Source organism: Dysidea avara, chromosome 9, assembly GCF_963678975.1.
Source record: "Dysidea avara chromosome 9, odDysAvar1.4, whole genome shotgun sequence".
NCBI lineage: Eukaryota > Metazoa > Porifera > Demospongiae > Dictyoceratida > Dysideidae > Dysidea > Dysidea avara.
Genome location: NC_089280.1, coordinates 34636843 through 34659602, shown reverse-complemented (window position 1 = coordinate 34659602; position 22760 = coordinate 34636843). Strand labels below are relative to the sequence as shown.

The window sequence follows — 22760 nt, the reverse complement described above, 5'->3', positions numbered from 1 at the left end:
AACACTTGCATAAATTTAAAAGTACAGAGGGCATTTCCCTAGGGAGTTATAATCAACTTGGTTTGGTGGCGTGTCATGATGGCAGCTTGCGTCGTAACAAAGGAAGAGTCGCTGGACAGTTTGGGCCAGGAGGAGGTGTTCCTCGCTGAAACTGCACAGTTTGCGGGATCTGTTATTAAAATTTACCATCAAAAACAGAGCAAGAAACTTATATCCCAAGGTTAGCCGTTTACTGGACTAGTACTATTGTATATACATTATAGGTCTGGAAACTAAGCCGAAAGGTCTCACCCAGTCTCGGGTTCAGTCTTCAGTAGTAGTACCCCTCTCTGCCTCAGTTGGCGCGTCAGTCAGTGAAGAGCAAATTGACCAAACTACTGCCACCGCAGAAAAGCTTATCCAAATAGCAGAGAAACATAAGAAAGTACTTGATGATCTATATGACGGTTACATCAGTAGCGGTCACACAGTTTGGGACATCAACTCAAACTACAATGATTTCAAGGGCATATGCACCAGTGTGTTGCGCGCCGCTGCCAATGCCCTAGCAAACCGTAAAGAACAAATCTTACTAGTACTTGCGAACTGTTGTTACGTCTGTGAAGAATTAAATAACGCTGGTGGTGACACACATCGGCAAAATCAATTTGTTAATCATGTAGGTCGATACCTTGTTGAACATGGCTTCCAACCTTGGATTCGTGAGCAAGGAGGCTGGGTAAGGAGTGTTGTTAATGACCGTATTGTGTGAATTTGTATTGTAGGACAAAATGATGGGCTCTAGTGTAGATACAATTGCTGCGCCAATTGATCTATCTGAGGACACTCCTGTATGAGTATGAACTTGTACACTTTTGCTCAAAATGCTCAATTTTTATAATGCCAGAGCATAAATGAAATTAATCATAATGTATGAAATTGTATTATGTCATATAGTAAAGGTAAAACTATATAGTCTCATCACAAAACTAACATGTCACTCTCCCTCCTTTGCTAAAGTCAGTTTGACGTGATGTACCACCTATCAATGTCACGCCCCACCTACCCCAGGTCGGGGGGATTTGTCACCCAAGCTCGTCCCCAGGGTAGGGGCATTTGCAACACGAATATCTGTACTTTTCCATACTGTTGTGATTCCCGGGATAATTAGTATATAGGGGATTCATAACTCAAAGTTGTCCCCAGGGGTGGGGAATTTGCATTCTCGCATTTGCAAATCCCCAACAATCTCTACCTCTGCCCGACCTGGGGTAGGTGGGGCTTGACATTGATAGGTGCATAAATCATACGACAAAACATATGTACTTCCATTATATATTAAAATATTCAATTTTTAAAAAGTTGTACAAGGGTTCACGTTCTATAGGGTCAATTCTATGAGGTAAGATTACTGCTTCATGAGGAAGACACTGGTCTATGATCTTGCTCTTGTGTATCTGGAAGGATGGGGTCACCCATTGTCCACGCGAACACCTGACAAAACACATTACTAAGGGTAAACCATACATAACAATTCAAACATCTACATATAGGAGCAGGAGTATAGTAATGAAAAAGTGATTACACAATATTGCTTAAGCGAGGGACAGGCCATTTTTCCAAAGACCCTAAACCCTCAACAGATATTGATAGAGGTCTGTACAACAGCAAAAGTTTCTCCTCTTGCTACCACCAAACACTACAGACCATTCCACCTTTATAATGTGCACCTGGCTGATGTAAACTTTTTGATAATGCTGATAAACATTCTTCAAAAATGTGTTGAGAAATGACCAAATGGTAGTCAACATGTTATCGGGAAAGCAATTGCAGGGAGGAGGATGGTCCTTTGTAAGTAAACAAACAACATGGCAACCAAATGCTGATATTGTTTGAGTCACATTATGGAAATGTATTTAGCAGACTGGACTGTGCTGGAAACAGCCTTGTAACAATGACCCAGACATAGCTAACACTTATAATTCTTGGGAGGAGGGTTGATAAAAAGGTGGTCTTTGGCAGATTCTATATTGAGAATGCACATCGCATAAAGGGTGCAGCATGTACAGTGCTTTTATTACCTGCCCAACTGAAGGAGCCCAATCTGGCAGCACATGGGACATGATCGATCGATATCTGAAAGAACAAGCATATCATGTGACAATGTCATGAGATATGACAACAGGCCTACCTTGCCATCCAAGGTCCCCACAATGATAGTTGACAACCCACTCCACTGTCAGTATCAATGAACAATGATGTGCAATGTGTAGTCTCCTTGGTGGGTGAATGATGGGCTGTAATTGGAACAAGAGGGTCATCACAAGTTGCCCCAGTAACACTAGTACACTCATCAGGACTATCATCAGAGTGAGCACAGTAGGGATATTACACTTCTTATTGTTTTACTGTGATTTAATATAGTGCACTAAAACTTGTTTCAGTACTTTTTATTGATGTGCTATGGTCTCTACTCTAGTTGAAAATTCCAAATTTTTTCGTGTGCTCGTTGAAGGATGATTAAACAAGGTCAGTCACACGTGAATTCGTTTAAACACCGCAGGTTGCTGCCACATAAGCCCATAGTAGCCACCCTCAGATAGTAACCGCTTTTGCATAGTAGCTTGAGTTACAAATTACTTGCTACCAAATTACTTGCTACTTTGAGGTCTGTAACTAGTAATATGTTACATATTACATTTGTTTGTTACTAGTTATAAAATTATTAGTAAGTCCAACCTTCTAAATACAAGCTACCAGCCTACAATTTCAAGTGACACAAACAAGACATGGGTTTCTCTAGTGTAAGTCAGCCACAAAAAAAAACTTTGTTGTATTGTCTTGACCTCAAAGGCACTCCCCATGCACTATCACTCTTTGTTGATGCCTGCAACTCTGTCTCCAGTGCTGTCTGGACCCAAAATGCTATCAATCACGAGGCTGACTACAATGCTCCTTAAAAAGAAGCAATACGTTGCATTCATTACAATTTCCGGATGTAATATCCGTTATAATATACTTGCTACTTCATCATGTAACATGTTATATTACTCATTACTGCAAAAGTAATATATGCAGGGCCGCCCAGAGAAATTAAGGGGCCCAGGGCAAAGAGTTAAAGTGGGGCCCTTGACCCAAGTTGTAAGGTGAAGACCAAAAAAAAAAAAAAAAAAAAAAAAAAGGTCACAACCTGCTGGCAATGACAATAACTACCCATCACCAACCATATCTCCTTATCTATAAGCTTGCTACACTGCTCCTCTGAAGAATACTGTGACTGCTCTATTAGAGTATTTAGATCTGACTGCTCTATTAGAGTATATCGATCTTTTAAACAGGTATTCAGGGGGCCCTTCATGGGGCCTCCTGGGGCCCCTTTCAGGCTGGGGCCCGGGGCAAAATGCCCCAATTGCCCCCCCCTGTGGGCGGCCCTGAATATATGCAATGCAATTTGTAATGCGTTACCCCCAACTCTAATTTTGTGTCACTGTGTGTGTGTGTGTCACCATTACCCGCTCTCTCCTCTGTGTGACACACTAGAACTCCACTGTGATGATCAACAATTGTGGACATTGTCACAAAGCCTTACCCACCTCTGGCTGGAATTGTGAACGATGTGAAAAACTAACCAACCACTGTTCAGTATGGTATGTGTAAGGGTGTCACTGGTGTGTGTGTTTGTGTGCACGCGCGCACGTGTGTGTCTGTGTGTGTGCTAGTAAACATGGTGTAGCCTGGTATTGTCAGCAAGGTTAGGTATTTAAAGTCACACAACTTGTTATCCACATTTCTGAGAAATATGTGTCAGCAAAAAACAATCTTGCTGACCTATAACACATAAGGTGTTAATCAACACACTAACTGACATTAATGGTATTGAAATTTCTCAAAGGATGTTTGGTGTTTCTCAACTCCTTATCAACAGACAGGTTTAACAATTTTTAAAAAACAGGGAGTGTCCCCTGTATAGCCCCTCATATTGACAATAATGAGGTGAAAGCACAAATCTTTTCATTTTCATAAAACATACATCTCAACCTGAGGAATGTGTTATCTGTAGTTTGTCTGTAGTGAGACCTTTTTGTTACTGCTCAGGGTCCATAGACTCCGTACTAACAAGGCCTACTCTTATAGTGTATCTGGAGCTTTTGTTTCTGATAGGGCCGAGTGTGTGTTCTTTTACAGCCCTAACTGTGTTATTTCAGCTGATGACAGAATGGAGGAGTTGTAGACACACTCTCAACTATCACTGCTAATCAATGTACACAAACACCATTGACCAAGGGCATCGGTGTAGGCTCGACAAGTGAGCCAAGACCCTTACTACTTTCAGCTAAAATCTTAAAGTCCAAACTACATACAGCAGTTATCATTTGTTTTGTTAGAAATACAGTACTGTACAATAGGAAACTTAGACAAAAGAAAAAGTTGATGAATTCGATGAACCAGTTAAATTTGTCAACTTTTAAAATCCATAATCACCTTTAAAAGGACATGTTAGGATCATGTGATTTGTTGATTTTCTTCAACATTTAATTTATCAAAACTGATGGAGTGTAGATTCATAAAAATTTTTGTCATACAGTACTTGATATAGACACTTATCTTACCTATCAATCATCCCTAATAGTTTTCGTATCATCTATATCTGTGTAAGCACCCTCAAAAATATTTATCGCACTAGTCAGGCATGGCTTTGTTTCTCTTTGCAGCCACTACAAAGGTATACAATCCATACACTTTATCTCTTAATTTTTACAGAGTGTTTTGTCTGTGATGTTTTATCTCAAACGTTGAGCACTGTCACATATCACCTTGCATACAGTGAAACCTCCAGATAGCAGCCAGGCCCGGCCCCTTAGACTATCAGCACTTGCACACAAGCTGACTGAGCCCTTAAGCTTACCATCACTTTTACTCTGACTCCAAGCCATACCATGCTGTAACTGCAGCATTGCTAGGCTCATACTACACTAGGGCTGGGACAAAGCTTCGGAGAAAGTTTTACCCCTGTAACCATGGATACTGGCATGTGTAATCAGTCAAAAAAACCATGTGCTTACTGGAAGGATGCAACTATCATTGACTAAATTTTTGGTATATTTGTAGCCTAAACAGTTGCACTAGAGCCTGCAACAAAGTGTGAGACCATATGGGTGTACACCATCATTAATTATTAGCATAATATAATCAACAAGGCTTTGAAATTTCAATAGCTTTCTTGCAAAGGTTAAAATTTGACCTTCATTCCATCCCTAACTAAAACTTTTGACTTTATGATATGGTTACTCTTATATGTGTCCATGAATGTTCATTGCATCGTTATTAGTTTTACAGATAATCTTCATTGTGTGTTCTTCCACCTTAGCCACAGTACAGTGCAGGGACTGTACACTAGTTGTCAGACTTGTGGTCATGGTGGCCATCTTTATCACATGACGGAGTGGTATCGTCAAAGCAAAATGTGTCTGTCCGGCTGTGGACATGTCTGCATCACTTAGCAACCACCTATGAAATGACAGTCCAGAATCTGGTCTTGATAAGTGTATACTCCATAGTGGGAATCTGTATTGATAATATGGACACCTTGGGAACAATGTCCTGATATTTTAGGTCAGGCAAGCCACTAGTGAGAGTACACCATATTTTATCTGTATGGTCAATGGTTTCCAGAATGAGTACAAATAAATACAAAAGTAACTGGTCCTATCAAACGTCACATGATAAAACTATAGGAGTGATTCAACTGTGCCACAGTAAGCCTGTTGCAAACATTTATCAGAATTTCATGTCTGTTGAAATAAACCAAACACCCACATTAGCATGTGTACAGTTCCAGTGTATCTGTGGTAGGTAGGCCATAATTATTACAGTATACTAGTTGTGACGTCATAATAAGCACATTGATGTGGCTTCTCATTAACTACAAAAGCATCGGGCACTTCCCTAGGGAGTTATAGTCAACTTAGTTTGATGAGGTGTCGTGATGGCAGCTGGAGTGGTAATGACGGAAGACTCATTGGACAGTTTGGGCCAGGAGGAGGTGTTCCTCGCTGAAACTGCAACGTTTGCCAAATGTGTTATCGGAATTCACTACAATCTGAAACAGAGCGACAAACTTCGATCCCAAGGTTGGTAATTAATACAATTAAGTTTTGTAGGGCCATTATACGCATCACTTTGTATCACAGGTCTGGCGGCTACCACTACAAAGGGTCTCTCTCAGTCTCGAGTTCAGTCTTCAGTAGTAGTACCTTCCAGTTCCTCAGCTAGTGAGTCAGTCAGTGAAGAAGCTGCTTTGTTCGCAGAGAAACTTAGCCAAATAGCAGAAAAATACGATCAAGTGCTTAAAGACCAATACGACAGATTTTTCCGTGACCATACAACCTGGGACATCACCTACGACGTCTTCAAGCGCGGATGCACTGGTGTGTTGCGTGCCGCTGCTCATGCCTTAGCAAACCGCAGTGAACAGATCTTACTGGTGTTTGCAAACGGATCTTACATCTATGAAGAGTTAAAGAACGCTGGTGGTGGTGACACACACCGGCAAAATGAGTTTATTAATCATGTAGGTCGATACCTTGTTCAACATGGTTTCCAACCTTGGATTCGTGAGCAAGGAGGCTGGGTAAGTGGTGGTAACAGTAAAAATGACCTTCAGTACATTGTGAATTTGTATTATAGGACAAATTGATAGGCTCTAATGTAGATGTGACTGCTGCTTTGATTGATCTACCAGAGGACACTCCTGTATGATGAACTGTACCAGGTTGACAGACAAGTATGTCTTACAAACTTCTGCTCAAAAATGCTCAATTTTTTTTAATGCCAGAGAATAAATTTGAAATTGTATTTATTATACATAATACTTTAACAGTAAACAATATGTACACACAATTGTGCATGAACACTGTAAAAAATATCTCGTTAAATACAACACTTACAAGTCGTACTTAATATGTGCGGTTCTCCTTTGCTAAAATCATGCTGACAGTTTAATGCGAGGTCCCGCTGGGTCCACAATGATCATCCAACAAAGGAAGTATTATACAGAAAAGCTGTACAAGGGATCATGTTCTAGGGTCAGTTCTATGAGGGAAGGTCACTGCTTCATGAGGAAGACACTGGTCTATCTTGTTCTTGTGTATCTGGAAGGATGGGGTCACCCATTGTCCACATGAACACCTTGCACCTGTGACAAAACACGTTACTAAGGGTAAATCACAAACACAATAAATCAAACATCTTACAATGACTCTAGTAGTAATATAGTAATGACTATAGTCATTATTAGTAAGCAGCGCAAGCAAAGGACAGGCCATTCTTCCAGGTACCCTAACTCTCAACATGAGATATTGATATAAGGCCAACAAAAGTTCTCCTCTTGCTACTACTAACCAACCAAAGGCTACACCCTTATATGTAGTGTCTGTAAATGCTGACAAACATTCATTGATGATATTGCTCTTCAAAAATGTGTTGTGAAATTTTATTAAATGACCAAACAGTAATAAACATATTGTTGGGCAAACAATTGCTGGGAGGAGGATGGTCTCTTGAAGTAAACAAAACAAACAACATGGCAAGATACTGTTCTGTATGAGTCAAGTTATGGAAAGCACACAGTTGTAGCGCCTCCAGCAATACAAGACTAGATATTTGTCTGGATCAATATTACTAGCTCAGTCCAGCCTGTGAAATATATTATGCTGGTTAAGGATGGGGATGTGTAAAAGAATGCTTATTGTATAAAGGGTGCAGTTATGTACTGAGCCTGGCAGTGTTTCTTTTACCTGACCAACTGAAGGAGCCCAATCTGGCAGCACACTTGGGACATGATATCTGAAAGGACAAGCACACCAAGTAATAATGTTATGAGATATGAAAACACTCCTACCTTTCCATCCAAGGTCCCCACGATGATGGTTGACAACCACTCCACTGTATCAATGAACAATGATGTGCAATGTGTAGTCTTGGTGGGTGAGTGATGGGCTGTAATTGGAACAAGAGGGTCATCACAAGTTGCCCCGGTAACACTAGTACACTCATCAGGACTATCACCAGAGTGAGGTACACCATGAGATGATTCTGCTACACTATTAGCTGTGTTAGTTTCATCCACAATTTTCAACTCTTCAATTTTGTGGGTAACTGGAGAGTCATGACAATGAGATACCAGTTTACTCTTAGGTTCAGTGTCTAGTAAAGTCTCTTGAATTGGATCTTCTCTTTGTTGTGTGCCCACTGATTGTTGTTGTTGCTGCTTAAAAGTAGAGCCAGCTCCCAGCTCGTGTGGTAGGACATCTTTATCAGTAAATAATAGTTTTCTGTGGTGATGATAATACAGTCAGGTCACTTTAGTTACATCTTACCGGCATTTCCTGCACTTGTATGTTATATTGTGATCATGTGATCCAGTAGCGGGGTCAGGTGATGGAAATAAGTCAACACGGCCTCCCTCTATATAAAGAAAATGTTTATTTTATGAAAAAAGAATTGTCCGGTTCATGGTAGGTTCCATGGCCATTTGTATTAGTACACACATTCAGACCTCTAAAATCATGACACTTAATTATAATAGTCTAAGAAGAGAGGGCTACCATATCACTTCACTTGGCTAATTAACTTGCCTTTCATTACTTTAGCCACCTTCCCAAGTCTATAACTCATGAACGACTTATGCTGTGGATCAATACACCACCTCATGTCCTCCCATATCTCTAGCTGCTCCATGAAACCATAGTTGGGCCTAGCAACACAACCATACAATGTCTCTAATAGAGCAGTCAAATAGCAAACTAACTTGACACTTGGTTTGATGGCAACTATACTCTGCAGAGCAGCATCCCGTGACAATTTTTCAGACTTCATTAGATAAGCAGCTACAATAGTTGTACTGCGAGACACTCCATACATACTAGAGGTATATTGGACAATGTCAGATGCTATTCCACAGTAAAATGCACTTACCAATGGACAAGCACACTTCCTGCTTTCCTAGCGCCTTCAATATAATCAATACACGCTTCAAAGTGTTGTAGCAGGTCGGAGGATGGCATGTCTTTAGCTTCAATGTGTAGCGTGCAGATTTCACCAGTTAAACAAGCCTTCTCCCATTCTGGTGGTTGGTTGGTGATTGATAATATGTGAGTAATTGGAGATATTACTTGTGAGCATTTTCTTCGTCTGTCTACCATCAAAGCGTCACTTTCGCTGCCTAGATACAGCCCGTCTCTAATCTTAAACACCACCATTTCTTGCAATTATTGATAATCTATGGTGCAATTTGTTTCTAATTAAAGCCGTGCATTATTCTAATTGAAGCGCACTATATGCTTAGTGTCTATGTAAAGAGCATCAAAATAAATTAGCTGACTCAGACAAACATGGCGAGTATGGAGGTAGAGCGGTTGACGAGTGCGGATAGTGAGGAGGCGTTCCTCGCTGAAACGAAGACGCTGGCCTTGGTACTAGCGCAACTGCAGGTCCGCGAACAGCAAGTTTTGATCGTCAACGAATGCCGTAAGCTAAACTTGACATAACTAACAGGTCATTATGTTTGATCTATTTAGTTTCTACAAAAGGACCTGGTCAATCAGCAATGGAACGTGTTGGCGCAGACATAGAAGCGGATGATTCCCATCTGCAGGCGGCAGAACTGTTGGGACAAAAGCTAAGGTTCACTGCAGATAGATACAGAGGTGTGCTAGAAAAAGAATTTAATGCACAAGTACAGAGGTCTATTTGGGATGTGACATATGGTAGTTTTCGTGATGCTTGTATGGGTGCCCTACACCTTACGGTTAATGGGGTATCTGACCGCTGGGAGCAAATACTGTTGATATATGCTGGGTACTTGAGGATCAGTACAGAACTGCAACATGCTGGTGGTGATGTCAGCCGTCAGAACGAATTTGCTACATATGTAGCAAGGTTTTTAAATGACCATGATTTTGGGACATGGATTCAAGAACAGGGTGGATGGGTAAGCTGATCACATAACACACACTGTCACTTATTGCCACTGTTTTGTAGCAACATGTCGGAGAGGCTGTCCGTCCTGGAACTGATGCATCTATTTTTATCCCACCTGAAGGAACTCCAGTATGATAATACTATGATTGACTCTGTCCATTAATTTCAGCTGTCAAAATGTCCATCATATCCCAACAGCATGATTTTTGTATGTATTGTTTTTATGCTACAACATTAATATCTATTGTACATGTAACCCATGAACTGATTGAGTTTGGTGATGGAAATTGTTTGTGTGCGTATGATTTAGTTATGAGTTATCTTTCCACGATAGCTACTATTCCTGCTTTTGAATGTCAAGCCGAAGCCATAGGTATCATTGGCATGTATGGTTTTGGTTAATTGTCCATGAAGAAATGTTTTGAGTTTAGTGAAAGGTTTAACTAATTGTGCTACAATAGTTGTGTAATTCACTATAACAAGCTTAACAGTGGTTGACATCATTTCATCAGTTGTTCAACTATTAGGTACAGAAACTAGTTGATTTGTATGGCATAGTTTGAATCTAGGCCACAAAGTTTTTTAATGCATACGCACTTGTTCATGCTGTTGTACTATTATAAGAACCTCGTAAATTTGTGTTTGACCACTAAAGCACTCAATGCACTAGTGGTTAAGGTCACTGCTGAAGTTGCATGTTATAGTTTGCATGTTTATTGTTCTGGTGCCATGGTTTTTTACCTTCCAAAAAAGCCTGGTCACCTGAGTAGTTGGTACAATCACACATTCATAATTTATTTTGTGTTAAGTTATCACAATGTAGTTTACCTGTGTGGTGTGTGTCTCAGTGGTTGTGTTGTTTTGACCAAATCACAGTGATTACAGGTGGTTACTTCATGAGACCACACAAATTCTGGTCTTACCTACCTAACATGTTAACCAACATGCTGTTGTAGTGTTTCTTTTCCACTAAACACAATTTCTTAATGTCAACTCCTACACTTGATGTTGGAAATCAGCAGTGCTTGCTATATGGAATCATTTATCAAATTGTGTACAAGAGTACACTTAATTCATCATATAAAATTCTAGGAGAGCCAGTATATTAATTGGGTCAGAATTCAACACTTATACCACAAAGTTTACACTGCATGGTCTACATTGATAAGTCACAAAGATGGTATTATATAACTTAATGTTTCTGAAATTGTACAGAACAGATACATAACAACATATAATCAGTGCAATTATTACTTATAATTATCTGTACAAAATGAGGTGATGATGTATCAATGTTGGAATTAGTACTTGTCCATTATATTAATCTTTCAGTTTTTCCTGCACTATCAGTTTCATCATCTCCATGACGTCCATTTGCTATTTCAGCATTCCTGGGGCTGTATGATCCACTGTACTTGTTACTACGATGTTGTCTATATGCCACATATGCTACAATCAATCCTAGTAGTATTGTCACTATAACAAGGCCAACTGCCAAGCCAATCACCAGTGCTGTTATGTCATTATCATCTCCAGGCTCTGGTATGATTTCTTCACATCTGTCCCCTTGAAATCCTTGGAAGCACTCACATCGGAATGTTCCTTCCTCATCTATGCAAATACTACTATTAGAACAAGGTGGCTGTGGGCTCTCACACTCATTAATATTAATACTACAATTATCTCCAGTGAAGCCAGTATCTATGCAGTTACAAGTGAAGTCATTGATCTCATCTATACATGTCCCTGGTTCACAAGGATTAGGTTGACAGTCGTTAATATTAGTCACACAGTTACGTCCTGTAAAGCCAACAGCACATGAACAAATATAGTTATTGACAGCATCTTCACAAGTTCCGCCATTCATACACAACTCAGTTGTGCTCTCACAATCATCAATATCAGTTTGACATAATTGGTCAGTAAACCCTGGTTGACACATGCATATAAAACTATTAAACTCTGGTGTTTGACATGTTCCATTATTTTGACAAGTAACACTCAAACACTCATCAATGTCCTCAGTACAATTCTTTCCGGTCCATCCAGCTGTACAGTTGCAAGTATAATCAGCCAACTGGTCACTACAAGGAGCATTGTTATCACAAGGATTAGGAGAACAATCATTGATATTGTCGGAGCAGTTACGACCTTCATAACCAACATCACAACTACAATTGTAGTTATTGATCAAGTCTGTACAAACACCATTAACACAAGGATTAATCTCACATTCGTTAATATCAATAGTACAAGTATCTCCATCATAACCATCTTGACACATACAAGCAAAACCATTTATTAGATCAACACACGTTCCATTATTCTCACAAATATTTGGCTCACACTCATTCAGTTCACTCTCACAGTTTACACCAGTAAAGCCAGCTACACACTCACACATGAAGCTGATGTCAACATTGATACATGTTCCATTGTTCATGCATGTGTCACTCATAGCACAAGGATTCTCCACATCACAGAAAGCTCCAGTGTGGGTAAATGGACAGGTACAAGTAAATGCATCAACTTCATCTGTACAAGTGCCACTATTTTCACACGGCATTGACTCACAATCATCGATATTTATCTCACAGTTGGTGCCATTGAAGCCACGAACACATGAACAGGTATAGTCATTATTATCACTCACACATGTAGCATTGTTCTGGCAAGGATTACGAAGAATACACTGATCCTCAATTTGACAGTTTCTACCACTGTACCCAGTAGAGCACGAACATGTGTAATTGTTAATCAAGTCATTACAAGTTCCATTGTTCATACATGGCTCAGGACTGCATTCGTTAATTTCAACAGTACAATTGCTACCAGTGTATCCATCCAGGCACATGCAGATATAGTCGTTGATGCCATCAGTACATGTACCATTATTCCCACAAGGATTGGGGTCACAATCATTAATGTTAATGCTACAGTTTCTATCAGTGTATCCTGGTGTACAACTACATGTGTAGTTACCAGTGCCAGTGGGAAAGCAGTCTGCACTATTCTGGCACGGTGGTGACAGGATGCAGGGATTAGGGATATCACAAACCCCTTCAGGTCCACCGTATCCATCAGCACACATACATGTAAACTCATTTATGCCATCTACACATGTGCCATTGTTTTGACACGGCATTGATTCACAATCATCAATGTTAATCTCACAATTAAGACCAGTAAATCCAACAAAACATTCACAGCTGTAGTTTGCTATTCCATCTATGCAAGTGCCATTGTCACACAAATCAGGTGAGCATTCATCAATGTTATTCTGACACTCGTTTCCATCAAATCCATTAAGACACTCACACATGTAATCATTAACTAAATCAATACATGTTCCATTATTCAAGCATGGATCAACTGGCTCACAATCATCGATGTTAGTGGAGCAGTTGTCATCGGTGAAACCAGGCAGACATATACACCTTGTCAGTATCTCTCCTGTGTCCATTCCACTGCCACTAGCTGGCATGTTGTCTGGCTCACATGTTGCATTGTTTTGACAAGTGCAGTTAGCACAAACAGAAAACTCTATTTCAAACTCACAGGAGTCTCCATAGAAACATTGTGGACATACACACATGTAGCCATTGACAAGATCCATACAAGTTCCATTGTTGGTACAATTACTGGAGACACATTCATCAATGTTTGTCTCACATAAAGTGCCGGTATACCCTTGTTGACAGATACAGGCAAAACTTGGGACAAGATCCATACAGTCACCTTCATTGAGACATACAGGTCCACTAGAACACTCATCAATATTCTCATCACATGATAGTCCAGTATATCCAGTAGTACAGTTACACTGGAACGATCCTATCTCATTAATACAGTCACCATTAACACAAGGTTGGTTGTCACACTCATTAATATCAACACTACAATTATCTCCAGTGAAGCCAGTTCCTGTGCAGTTACAAGTGAAGTTATTGATCTCATCTATGCATGTTCCTGGTCCACATAGATCTGGTAGTAGACAGTCGTTAATATTAGTCTCACAGTTACGTCCTGTAAAGCCAACAGCACATGAACAAATATAGTTATTGATGGCATCTTCACAAGTTCCGCCATTCATACACAACTCAGTTGTGCTCTCACAATCATCAATATCAGTTCGACAGAATTGGTCAGTAAACCCTGGTTGACACATGCATACAAAACTATTAAACTCTGGTGTTTGACATGTTCCATTATTTTGACAAGTAACACTCAAACACTCGTCAATGTCCTCAGTACAATTCTTCCCAGTCCATCCAGCTGTACAGTTGCAAGTATAATCAGCCAACTGGTCACTACAAGTAGCATTGTTACCACAAGGATTAGGAGAACAATCATCAGTATTGTCAGAGCAGTTACGACCTTCATAACCAACATTACAGCCACAAGTGTAGTTATTGATCAAGTCCATACAAACACCATTAACACAAGGATTAATCTCACATTCATTAATATCAATAGAACAAGTATATCCATCATAACCATCTTGACACATACAAGCAAAACCATTTATTAGATCTTCACATGTTCCATTATTCTGACAAGGATTTGGCTCACACTCATTTATGTTAACTTCACAGTCTGTACCATTATAACCAGGAGAACAGTCACACCTGTAGCTGTTACTCACATTTACACATGTGCCATTATTCTGACATGGTGTTAGTAATGTACACTGGTTCACATTAGCACAGGTATCCCCATAGTAGCCTGGTGGACACCTACATATTATAGTGGTCCCAGAACCTACAGTGTCCAATCCATCACCACTGGACAAGGTATCCACAGGCACACAAGTCGCATTATTCTCACAAGGATTAGGGTCACACTCATCAATATCTGTCTGGCACATCAACCCACTATAACCTGATGGACATTGGCAAGTAAATGTATTCACCAAGTCTACGCAAGTACCACCATTAAGGCAGGATCCAGCAGTGCAATCATTAATATTGGTGGAGCAGTTATCCCCAGTAAATCCAATGGCGCAGTCACAGGTAAATGAGTTCACACCATCTACACAAGTGCTGTTGTTGAGACACAAGTCAGGGGTACAATCGTCAATGTTTATCGAGCAATTATCACCAGCAAACCCAGTAGTACAGTTACAATTAAACCCGTTCACACCATCCATACAAGTGCCATTATTATCACATGGGTTAGGAGTGCAATCATCAATATTAAATCCACAGTTATCCTCAGTAAACCCACTAAGGCAGTTACAAGTAAACATGTTTACACCATCTACGCAAGTGCCATTGTTGAGACATGGGCCAGTTGTACAATCATCAATGTTGATTGAACAGTTTTCCCCAGTAAATCCAGTTACACACTCACAAGTAAATGTGTCCACACCATCTATGCAAGTACTATTATTATCACACAGATCAGGAGTACAATCATCGATATTAACAGAGCAGTTTTCCTCCGTAAATCCACTAACACAATTACAAGTAAATGTATTAAGACCATCTACACAAGTGCCGTTGTTCAGACAAGACTCAACCGTGCAGTCATCAATGTTGATGGAGCAGTTATCACCAGTAAATCCAGTTGAACAGTTACACGTAAATGTATCCACTCCATCCACACAAGTTCCATTATTCATACAGGATTCTGGTGTACAGTCATCAATGTTTACTGAACAATTATCTCCAGTAAACCCTGCACCACATTCGCAAGTAAACTCATTAACATCATCCACGCAAGTGCCATCGTTTTCACATGGATTAGGAGAGCAATCATCAATATCCATTGAACAATTATTTCCAGTAAACCCAATAACACAATTGCAAGTAAATGTGTTCAGGTCATCTACACAAGTCCCATTGTTAAGGCATGAGTCAGGAGTACAATCGTCAATGTTTACTGAGCAATTATCTCCAGTAAAACCAGCAGTGCAGTCACACATAAATTCATTCACACCATCCATACAAGTGCCATTATTATTACATGGGTTAGGAGTGCAATCATCAATATCGATTGAACAATTACCTCCTGTGAAGCCACTAGCACAGCTGCAAGTGAATCCATTTAGTTCATCTATACAAGTGCCATTATTAAAGCAAGATTCAGGAGTACAATCATCAGTATCATTAGCACAATTATCTCCAGTATATCCACTAACACAATCACAAGTAAATGTGTTCAGGCCATCTACACAGGTGCCATTGTTAAGGCATGAGTCTGGAGTACAATCGTCAATGTTAACTGAACAGTTATCTCCGGTAAATCCAGTAGTACAGTCACATGTAAACTCATTCACACCATCCACACAAGTGCCATTATTATCACATGGATTAGGAGAGCAATCATCAATATCGATTGAACAGTTTCTTCCTGTGAAGCCACTGATGCAGTTACAGATAAACATGTCTACATCATCTATACAAGTGCCATTATTTTCACATGGGTTAGCAGCACAATCATCAATATCTATTGAACAGTTATCACCAGTAAATCCAGAGATACAATCACAAGTAAACATGTTCACACCATCTACACAAGTACCATTGTTGAGGCACGAGTCAGTAGTACAATCATCGATGTTAACTGAACAGTTATCACCAGTAAATCCGGTCACACAATCACATGTAAACGTGTCTACCCCATCTATACAAGTACTATTATTTTCACACACATCAGGAGTACAATCATTAATATTAATAGAACAGTTTTCCCCTGTAAATCCACTAATACAGTTGCAAGTAAATGTGTTTATACCATCTACACATGTGCCATTGTAGAGACAAGGATCAGGAGTACAGTCATCAATGTTAACTGAACAGTTATCTCCTGTAAAGCCACTGGTGCAGGAGCAAGTAAACTCGTTAACACCATCTATACAAGTTCCATTATTATCGCATGGATTAGGAGCGCAATCGTCAATATCAATGGAGCAGTTATTCCCAGTAAATCCATTAGCACAGATGCAAATGAATGCGTTCACATCATCCACACAAGTACCATTATTAAGACAAGGTTCATCAGTGCAATCATTGATATTAATAGAACAGTCATCTCCAGTGAAGCCACTAACACATTCACAAATGAACATGTTGTCACCATCTATACAAGTACCATTGTTGAAGCAAGAGTTAGCAATACAGTCATCAATGTTGATAGAACAATTATCCCCAGTATATCCAGCAGTACAATTGCATGTAAACACATCTACCCCATCAAAACATGTGCCATTATTCTCACATGGGTTAGGGGCACAATTGTCAATATCAATTGAACATTTACTACCAGTATATCCACTAGCACAGATACACATAAACGCATTCACCAAGTCAACACAAGTTCCATTGTTCAGACAAGAATCAATGGTGCAATCATCAACATTGATAGAGCAGTCATTTCCAGTAAAGCCTTCATTACAGTCACAAGTAAACTCCTCATATCCTCCTGAACAAGTATTGTTCTCAGGGCAAGGATTGGTATCACACAAGTTAGGACAGTCTCTTTCAGTGTTAAACAATGCTACACTTTCATCACTATATAATAACACTTGCCTGTCATCCAATATGACACCTGATATGCAGCAACGTAAATAATCTTGAGAAGAAGATTCTAAAAGAAAATGCCATTTATTTAAGCACCTTGATCCACAACATATGAGATACAATTTAGTGTATAGATACTACATGATAGAGGTACAACAATTTAAACTGGACCTTATACTTATAAAAATCAACACCTCTGTAAAGTCCAGCCAAAGCACTAACCCTAAATATCCAAACAAACTTTACATACCAAATTAAGCCATTCCTTCAGGAAAAAAACATTAAAGATACAAATCTTGGTTATATGAAGTTTGTTCAGCTGATGATTCAGGAGATGTATCTTATTTTTGTACCAATTAGAGATGTAATTTAGGGTTGGAAGTGATCAAGTTAGTCTCATCCTCTATCAGAGTATGCTGGTTCTGACCCAAATTAGATCATGTGTGATGATGAATTGGATGATGTATGTGCTACAGTGCAGCACATGCTCAAGAAGTTTTAAAGCAGAGCACTAACTTATAGTCTTCAGCATAAATTAGACACATTTCATAAAGCAGGATCTTATGCAATAAGTGCCGGCCAGCTCTGAAAATAGGAACTGGGTGTCAAAATTAGTAGAATTTGTGTGCAGGCACAATTGTATTCAGTCAATAAACTTTTGGAAACCATCCATGTCCACTAATTACGTACATGAATAAATTTGAGCATTTAGCATGACGAAGCCTTAAACATTTTTCTGCTTTGTATATGTATGTAGCTATGTAGCTAACCCATTAGCTTTTCTTCTTGCTACATATAATGCATGAACACTTAAAAATTTTATTTTAAAATAATTTCAATTTGTAATTACTTTAACCACTGCATACTGATTATTTTTGCATACGTAGACCTGTACATTTAAAACTAGAAAACTGCTGCTAGCATTGTTCACCTCTGTTTTATTGTAACAAGGTCACATCCAGCTCAAAAATCTGAATTGCTATCTAGATCGTGTGGAAAGACCTTCTTTTACTTGAGATACTTTAAGAGGAGCAGTGTAGCAGGCTACATGTGAAGTTATAAATAAGGAAATATAGTTGGTGAGGATATCTATGGTGAGGGGCAGCTATTGTCAGCAGGTGATGACTTTTTTTTTTTTTTTTTTGGTCTTCAATTTACAGCTAGGCTAAAGTTGTAATTCCAGAGCCCTTTTTAAAAAGTCTGGATCCGCCCCTGCGTAGGGATACACACATTATTTCATTAGCAATTTCAGTAAACCAGGCATGTATTAAAGTGTGCATGAAATATTCTATTGTAAATTAAAACATTTTTCTTAATTTATTGCATTTTTACCTCCAACAAAAACTCCATCTGACTGTCCCAGAATTTGTAAACTATCAAAACTGGTCAGTCCTCCAAGGTGTAGATAAGCTGTACCATCAGCTGCTAACTGGTATGCATTGCCCCAAGTGATTGTAGGACTCTGTAAAGAACCATCAATGTGGACGGACACCTCATTTGAATTACGATCATAAATCCATTGAATGGTATGCCATTCCCCATCAGTAATATTAACAGGTGAATTATCGAAACTTGCAAATGATTCTGTGGTATCAGGATCAATAAAATTAATAATGAACTAAATGTTATATATCTAACCTCCATTTAATATATCAAAAGCAGCAAGCCGTAGATCACCACCAATAATTTCTAAGATCAAATATTGGTGTACTGATAATCGATGACTTTCCTGCCATCCAGCATGAAGAATAATACCATCATCATCTCGTGTTCTTAACGTAACACTGCCACTCTCAAAGAAATCATATGCTCTTTCAGTGACTGGATAGCGTGCAAAACTTATATTGCCACTGAATGAAACAGCCACAGCTGTGTAGGAGGAATATGGCATGTTATGTAACATTACAGTGGACACTTACATTCACCACAAGTGGGGCCAGTAGAATCAGGAGAACACCTGCAGCTGAAGCTACCCCAGCTAGATGTACATGCACCATCATTCCTACAAGGATTTGGAGAACAATTTTCTTCCCGTGGACAACTAGCTGAGGCAAATGGTGGATCATTTTCACTATATGGAACCTTGATATCCAGGTTAATAGGGACCTTATTTATACTAAGAGTTCTGACACATCCTCCAAAGCTGTCAGAGTTTTCAACTGGCATACTACCAAGCAGCACTGGACCATACACCACACCACCTAACAGGTTTGCATCTGCTTGCAGTGTTGGATCACTTCCTAACTGTACTGTAGCCATTCCACTGATGATAGTGATGTTGAGCTGGTACCAGTCTCCATCATGTAGATCACCCCCTAACTGTACCATCATTAGAGGATCAGTAGTGAATGAGACATGTAATGTACCAGACACCAGTTCTGCCACTACCTGCACACCAGCCGTGCTCTACAAGATGCAGTCACACATTACTAACAAGTACTATAATGACATTAACACTCACATTTCCAGTGTACAGGAGAACACCATTACTAGATAGTGTAGAGAACTCTAGTGAGAGAGATGTTACTTGTCCATCATCATTGATGTGGAGGAAAGAATGGTTGTCAAAGTTGGCCAGATATTGAAAGCCACAATCTTCACCACTAAACCCTACTGCACACTGACACTCATAACTGAACCACATGTCAGTACATTGGCCATCATTCAAACATGGTTTAGAATCACACTGATCTACTCTTTGATGACTGACTATGATATTTCTTGATCCTAAAGTGCTGCTGCTGTTTGGTAACAAATCAAATAATTCTCCATCAATCGAAAAGTTACTTATAGCACCAATCATTGATGAACTGGTTGTTAAATAATACATACTTTCATTGGATGTCGTTTCAATTCCTCCAATATAAAAAGGTAACTCAGTATTAAAGGTAACCCCTGGATTAACACTGTCACTGCTCTGGCACAAAGCGTAATCAACACACAACAGAACAGATCCATTGTTGAATGTCTGTATTGTCACAGCATGATATTCTCCATCATTTAGCTGATCACCAAGTCTTATTAGTAAAGGATTATCATTTGAGTTGTACTTGAATAGCAAACTACCATAAGATAGTTCCAGTGATATTGAATTGATCATGTAGAACTGTGTATTACTGACCTGTATAACAAAGAATAATATTATATATGCAGTAGCTAATGACATATTTTGGCTTACCCCTCTGGCATAGAAGACTATACCACTGGAAAAACTAGTAGCAAAATTAAGACTTATGGTAACTTCAGTTGAATCAATTGTAGCGTTCAAGGCTAGATATGAGTTAGTCTCCATAAAAGTTAATCTTTCAAGTAGTCCACATCTACTTCCTATGAAATCTTCCGGACATCTACAAAAGTAGTTGTCAATTTCATCAACACATACTCCGCCATTGGTACAAGCATTAGGTGGACAATCATCAATGTTGACTGAACAGTTATATCCGGTGAATCCACTAGGACATATACAGTAGTATGCAGTGTCATTTGTGACCAGCAGCTCAGTTACATTACGCTCCACACAAGTGGCTCCATTTTGGCAGTAGCCAAAGTCACATTCATTGATGTCAATCTCACATTGACGACCTGTGAAATACACTGGACAAATGCACTCATATTCTCCAATGAGATCTCTACATTCTCCATACAGGCATGGGTTGGGCATACACTCGTTGATTTCAATATCACAATTTTGACCTGTGTAGCCATTGACACAAATGCAGTCATACATGTTGATCCCATCCATGCAAGTAGCATTATTCTGGCATGGATCACCAGCACAATCATCAATATTGACCTCACAGTTTGTACCAGTAAAACCATCCACACATGAGCACATATAACCACCCACGATGCTCTCGCAAGTACCGTCATTAAGACAAGGGTCTGTGTCACATATTATCACTTCACAATCTACTCCTGTGTAGCCACCATTGCATGTACACTGATAAGTCAGTCCCAAGTCTTCACATGTTCCATTGTTCTCACAAGGCATTGGATCACACTGGTTGATCATGGCTTCACACTGGGTGCCGGTATAGTCAGGTTCACAAATACACTCAAACCCGTCAATCCTTTCTGTACAGTTCCCATTCACACATGGACTAGAGTCACAAAAGTCTATGTCAGTCTCACATCTAGACCCCGTGAATCCTGGTATACACATACAAGAGAAACCATTTACAAGATCTACACAGGTAGAGCTATCTGTGCAAGGGTTACTGGCACAATCATCTGTATTGGTTTCACACCTTTCTCCAGTAAACCCAGCAGGGCATTGGCATTGAAAATCATTTACTAAATCTATACAATTTGCACCATTTTGGCATGGGTCATTTTGACAATCATCAATATTAATGTCACACGTACTGCCGGTGTAGCCTGGTTGACAGTAGCACACAAAACTACCATATGTGTTCATACAAGTGCCTCCATTGTCACACGGCAATGATCCACACTCATCAATATCAATAAAACAATCCTCAGCAGTAAAACCTGGTAGGCAGTCACACTGATAGTCCAGCTGAAGATCAGTGCATGTTCCTCCATTCCTACAAGGGTCACTAGCGCACTCATCTACTTGTATCGTGCAGTTTATTCCTGTCCACCCTGGTACACAGAAGCATTCGTAGCCTCCATCATTCATCATTCGACACCTTCCATCATTTTGACATGGCATGAGAGTGGCACATTGATCAGTGTCTTGTCCCAACACTGTCACTGCACCTATTGAGAAATAGCATGTAATTTGCTTAATAATATAGTGCAGCTAATATGATATGGGCACTTCAAAACCAGTACAATAATAAGGGTCTGTGCAATCCAGGCACCTACAACCAGTGCATAATGTGAAGTCCCTTGTGTACACCTTGGGACTACTGTACAATGGATACCTTGGGAACAGTACAATATGTACACTTGGGGCTACACGTTAGCTAGTGTTCTGATCATTGCTACTGATTTTTCCAGGTGCATTCGTACTGACCATATAAGCAGACTATGAGAGCTGTTTTCCAGATTCCTCTGAGTTGATACATGCTGCACAATAAATAACAATGTCTCTGTTAGCATGTGATAAGCAAGAACCGCCTGCAGTACAACAATTCTAGCGCGCTGTGCTTTACTGTAATCACCGAGCAATTTAGCAGTCAGTAGCTGTAGTAGGATCAAGGTAAATTCTTCTACACAACATAGCTAGCATCTCGTAGATTCTAAAATACGTACAACACACAGCTTTACATAGATACACCCCTTTTTTCGCATTTGAACGGGGCGTTTTTG

At 39.6% G+C, this 22760-nt stretch overlaps 5 protein-coding genes and 1 long non-coding RNA gene across 6 annotated transcripts; 3 read left to right on the top strand and 3 right to left on the bottom strand.

The window, feature by feature from the left end:
• Nucleotides 1-950, top strand: LOC136266064 (uncharacterized). Its single transcript, XM_066061023.1, has 3 exons — nt 1-220; nt 264-718; nt 765-950. The coding sequence occupies exons 1-3, from the start codon at nt 76-78 to the stop codon at nt 834-836; spliced, it is 672 nt and encodes a 223-aa protein (XP_065917095.1). The 5' UTR covers nt 1-75; the 3' UTR covers nt 837-950.
• Nucleotides 951-1356: 406 nt separating this feature from the next.
• LOC136266865 (uncharacterized) lies at nt 1357-2524 on the bottom strand. Its single transcript, XR_010706337.1, has 3 exons — nt 2171-2524; nt 2061-2115; nt 1357-2004 (listed from the first exon to the last, which is right to left on the bottom strand). It is a non-coding gene; the product is annotated as an uncharacterized lncRNA (long non-coding RNA).
• Nucleotides 2525-5908: 3384 nt separating this feature from the next.
• Nucleotides 5909-6842, top strand: LOC136267725 (uncharacterized). The gene is made up of 3 exons (XM_066062877.1): nt 5909-6110; nt 6171-6610; nt 6667-6842. Exons 1-3 carry the CDS (start codon nt 5966-5968, stop codon nt 6736-6738), a joined length of 657 nt encoding a protein of 218 aa, XP_065918949.1. The 5' UTR covers nt 5909-5965; the 3' UTR covers nt 6739-6842.
• Nucleotides 6819-9315, bottom strand: LOC136267724 (dual specificity protein phosphatase 12-like). The gene is made up of 7 exons (XM_066062876.1): nt 8956-9315; nt 8789-8902; nt 8616-8734; nt 8358-8445; nt 7880-8312; nt 7776-7824; nt 6819-7174 (listed from the first exon to the last, which is right to left on the bottom strand). Exons 1-7 carry the CDS (start codon nt 9237-9239, stop codon nt 7053-7055), a joined length of 1209 nt encoding a protein of 402 aa, XP_065918948.1. The 5' UTR covers nt 9240-9315; the 3' UTR covers nt 6819-7052.
• On the top strand, nt 9006-10262 carry LOC136267726 (uncharacterized). The gene is made up of 3 exons (XM_066062879.1): nt 9006-9507; nt 9558-9970; nt 10021-10262. Exons 1-3 carry the CDS (start codon nt 9372-9374, stop codon nt 10093-10095), a joined length of 624 nt encoding a protein of 207 aa, XP_065918951.1. The 5' UTR covers nt 9006-9371; the 3' UTR covers nt 10096-10262.
• Nucleotides 10263-11138: 876 nt separating this feature from the next.
• Nucleotides 11139-22732, bottom strand: LOC136265617 (protein crumbs-like). Its single transcript, XM_066060504.1, has 7 exons — nt 22465-22732; nt 20662-22205; nt 19945-20604; nt 19403-19889; nt 19122-19352; nt 18816-19067; nt 11139-17550 (listed from the first exon to the last, which is right to left on the bottom strand). Exons 1-7 carry the CDS (start codon nt 22514-22516, stop codon nt 11276-11278), a joined length of 9501 nt encoding a protein of 3166 aa, XP_065916576.1. The 5' UTR covers nt 22517-22732; the 3' UTR covers nt 11139-11275.
• Nucleotides 22733-22760: the final 28 nt, after the last annotated feature.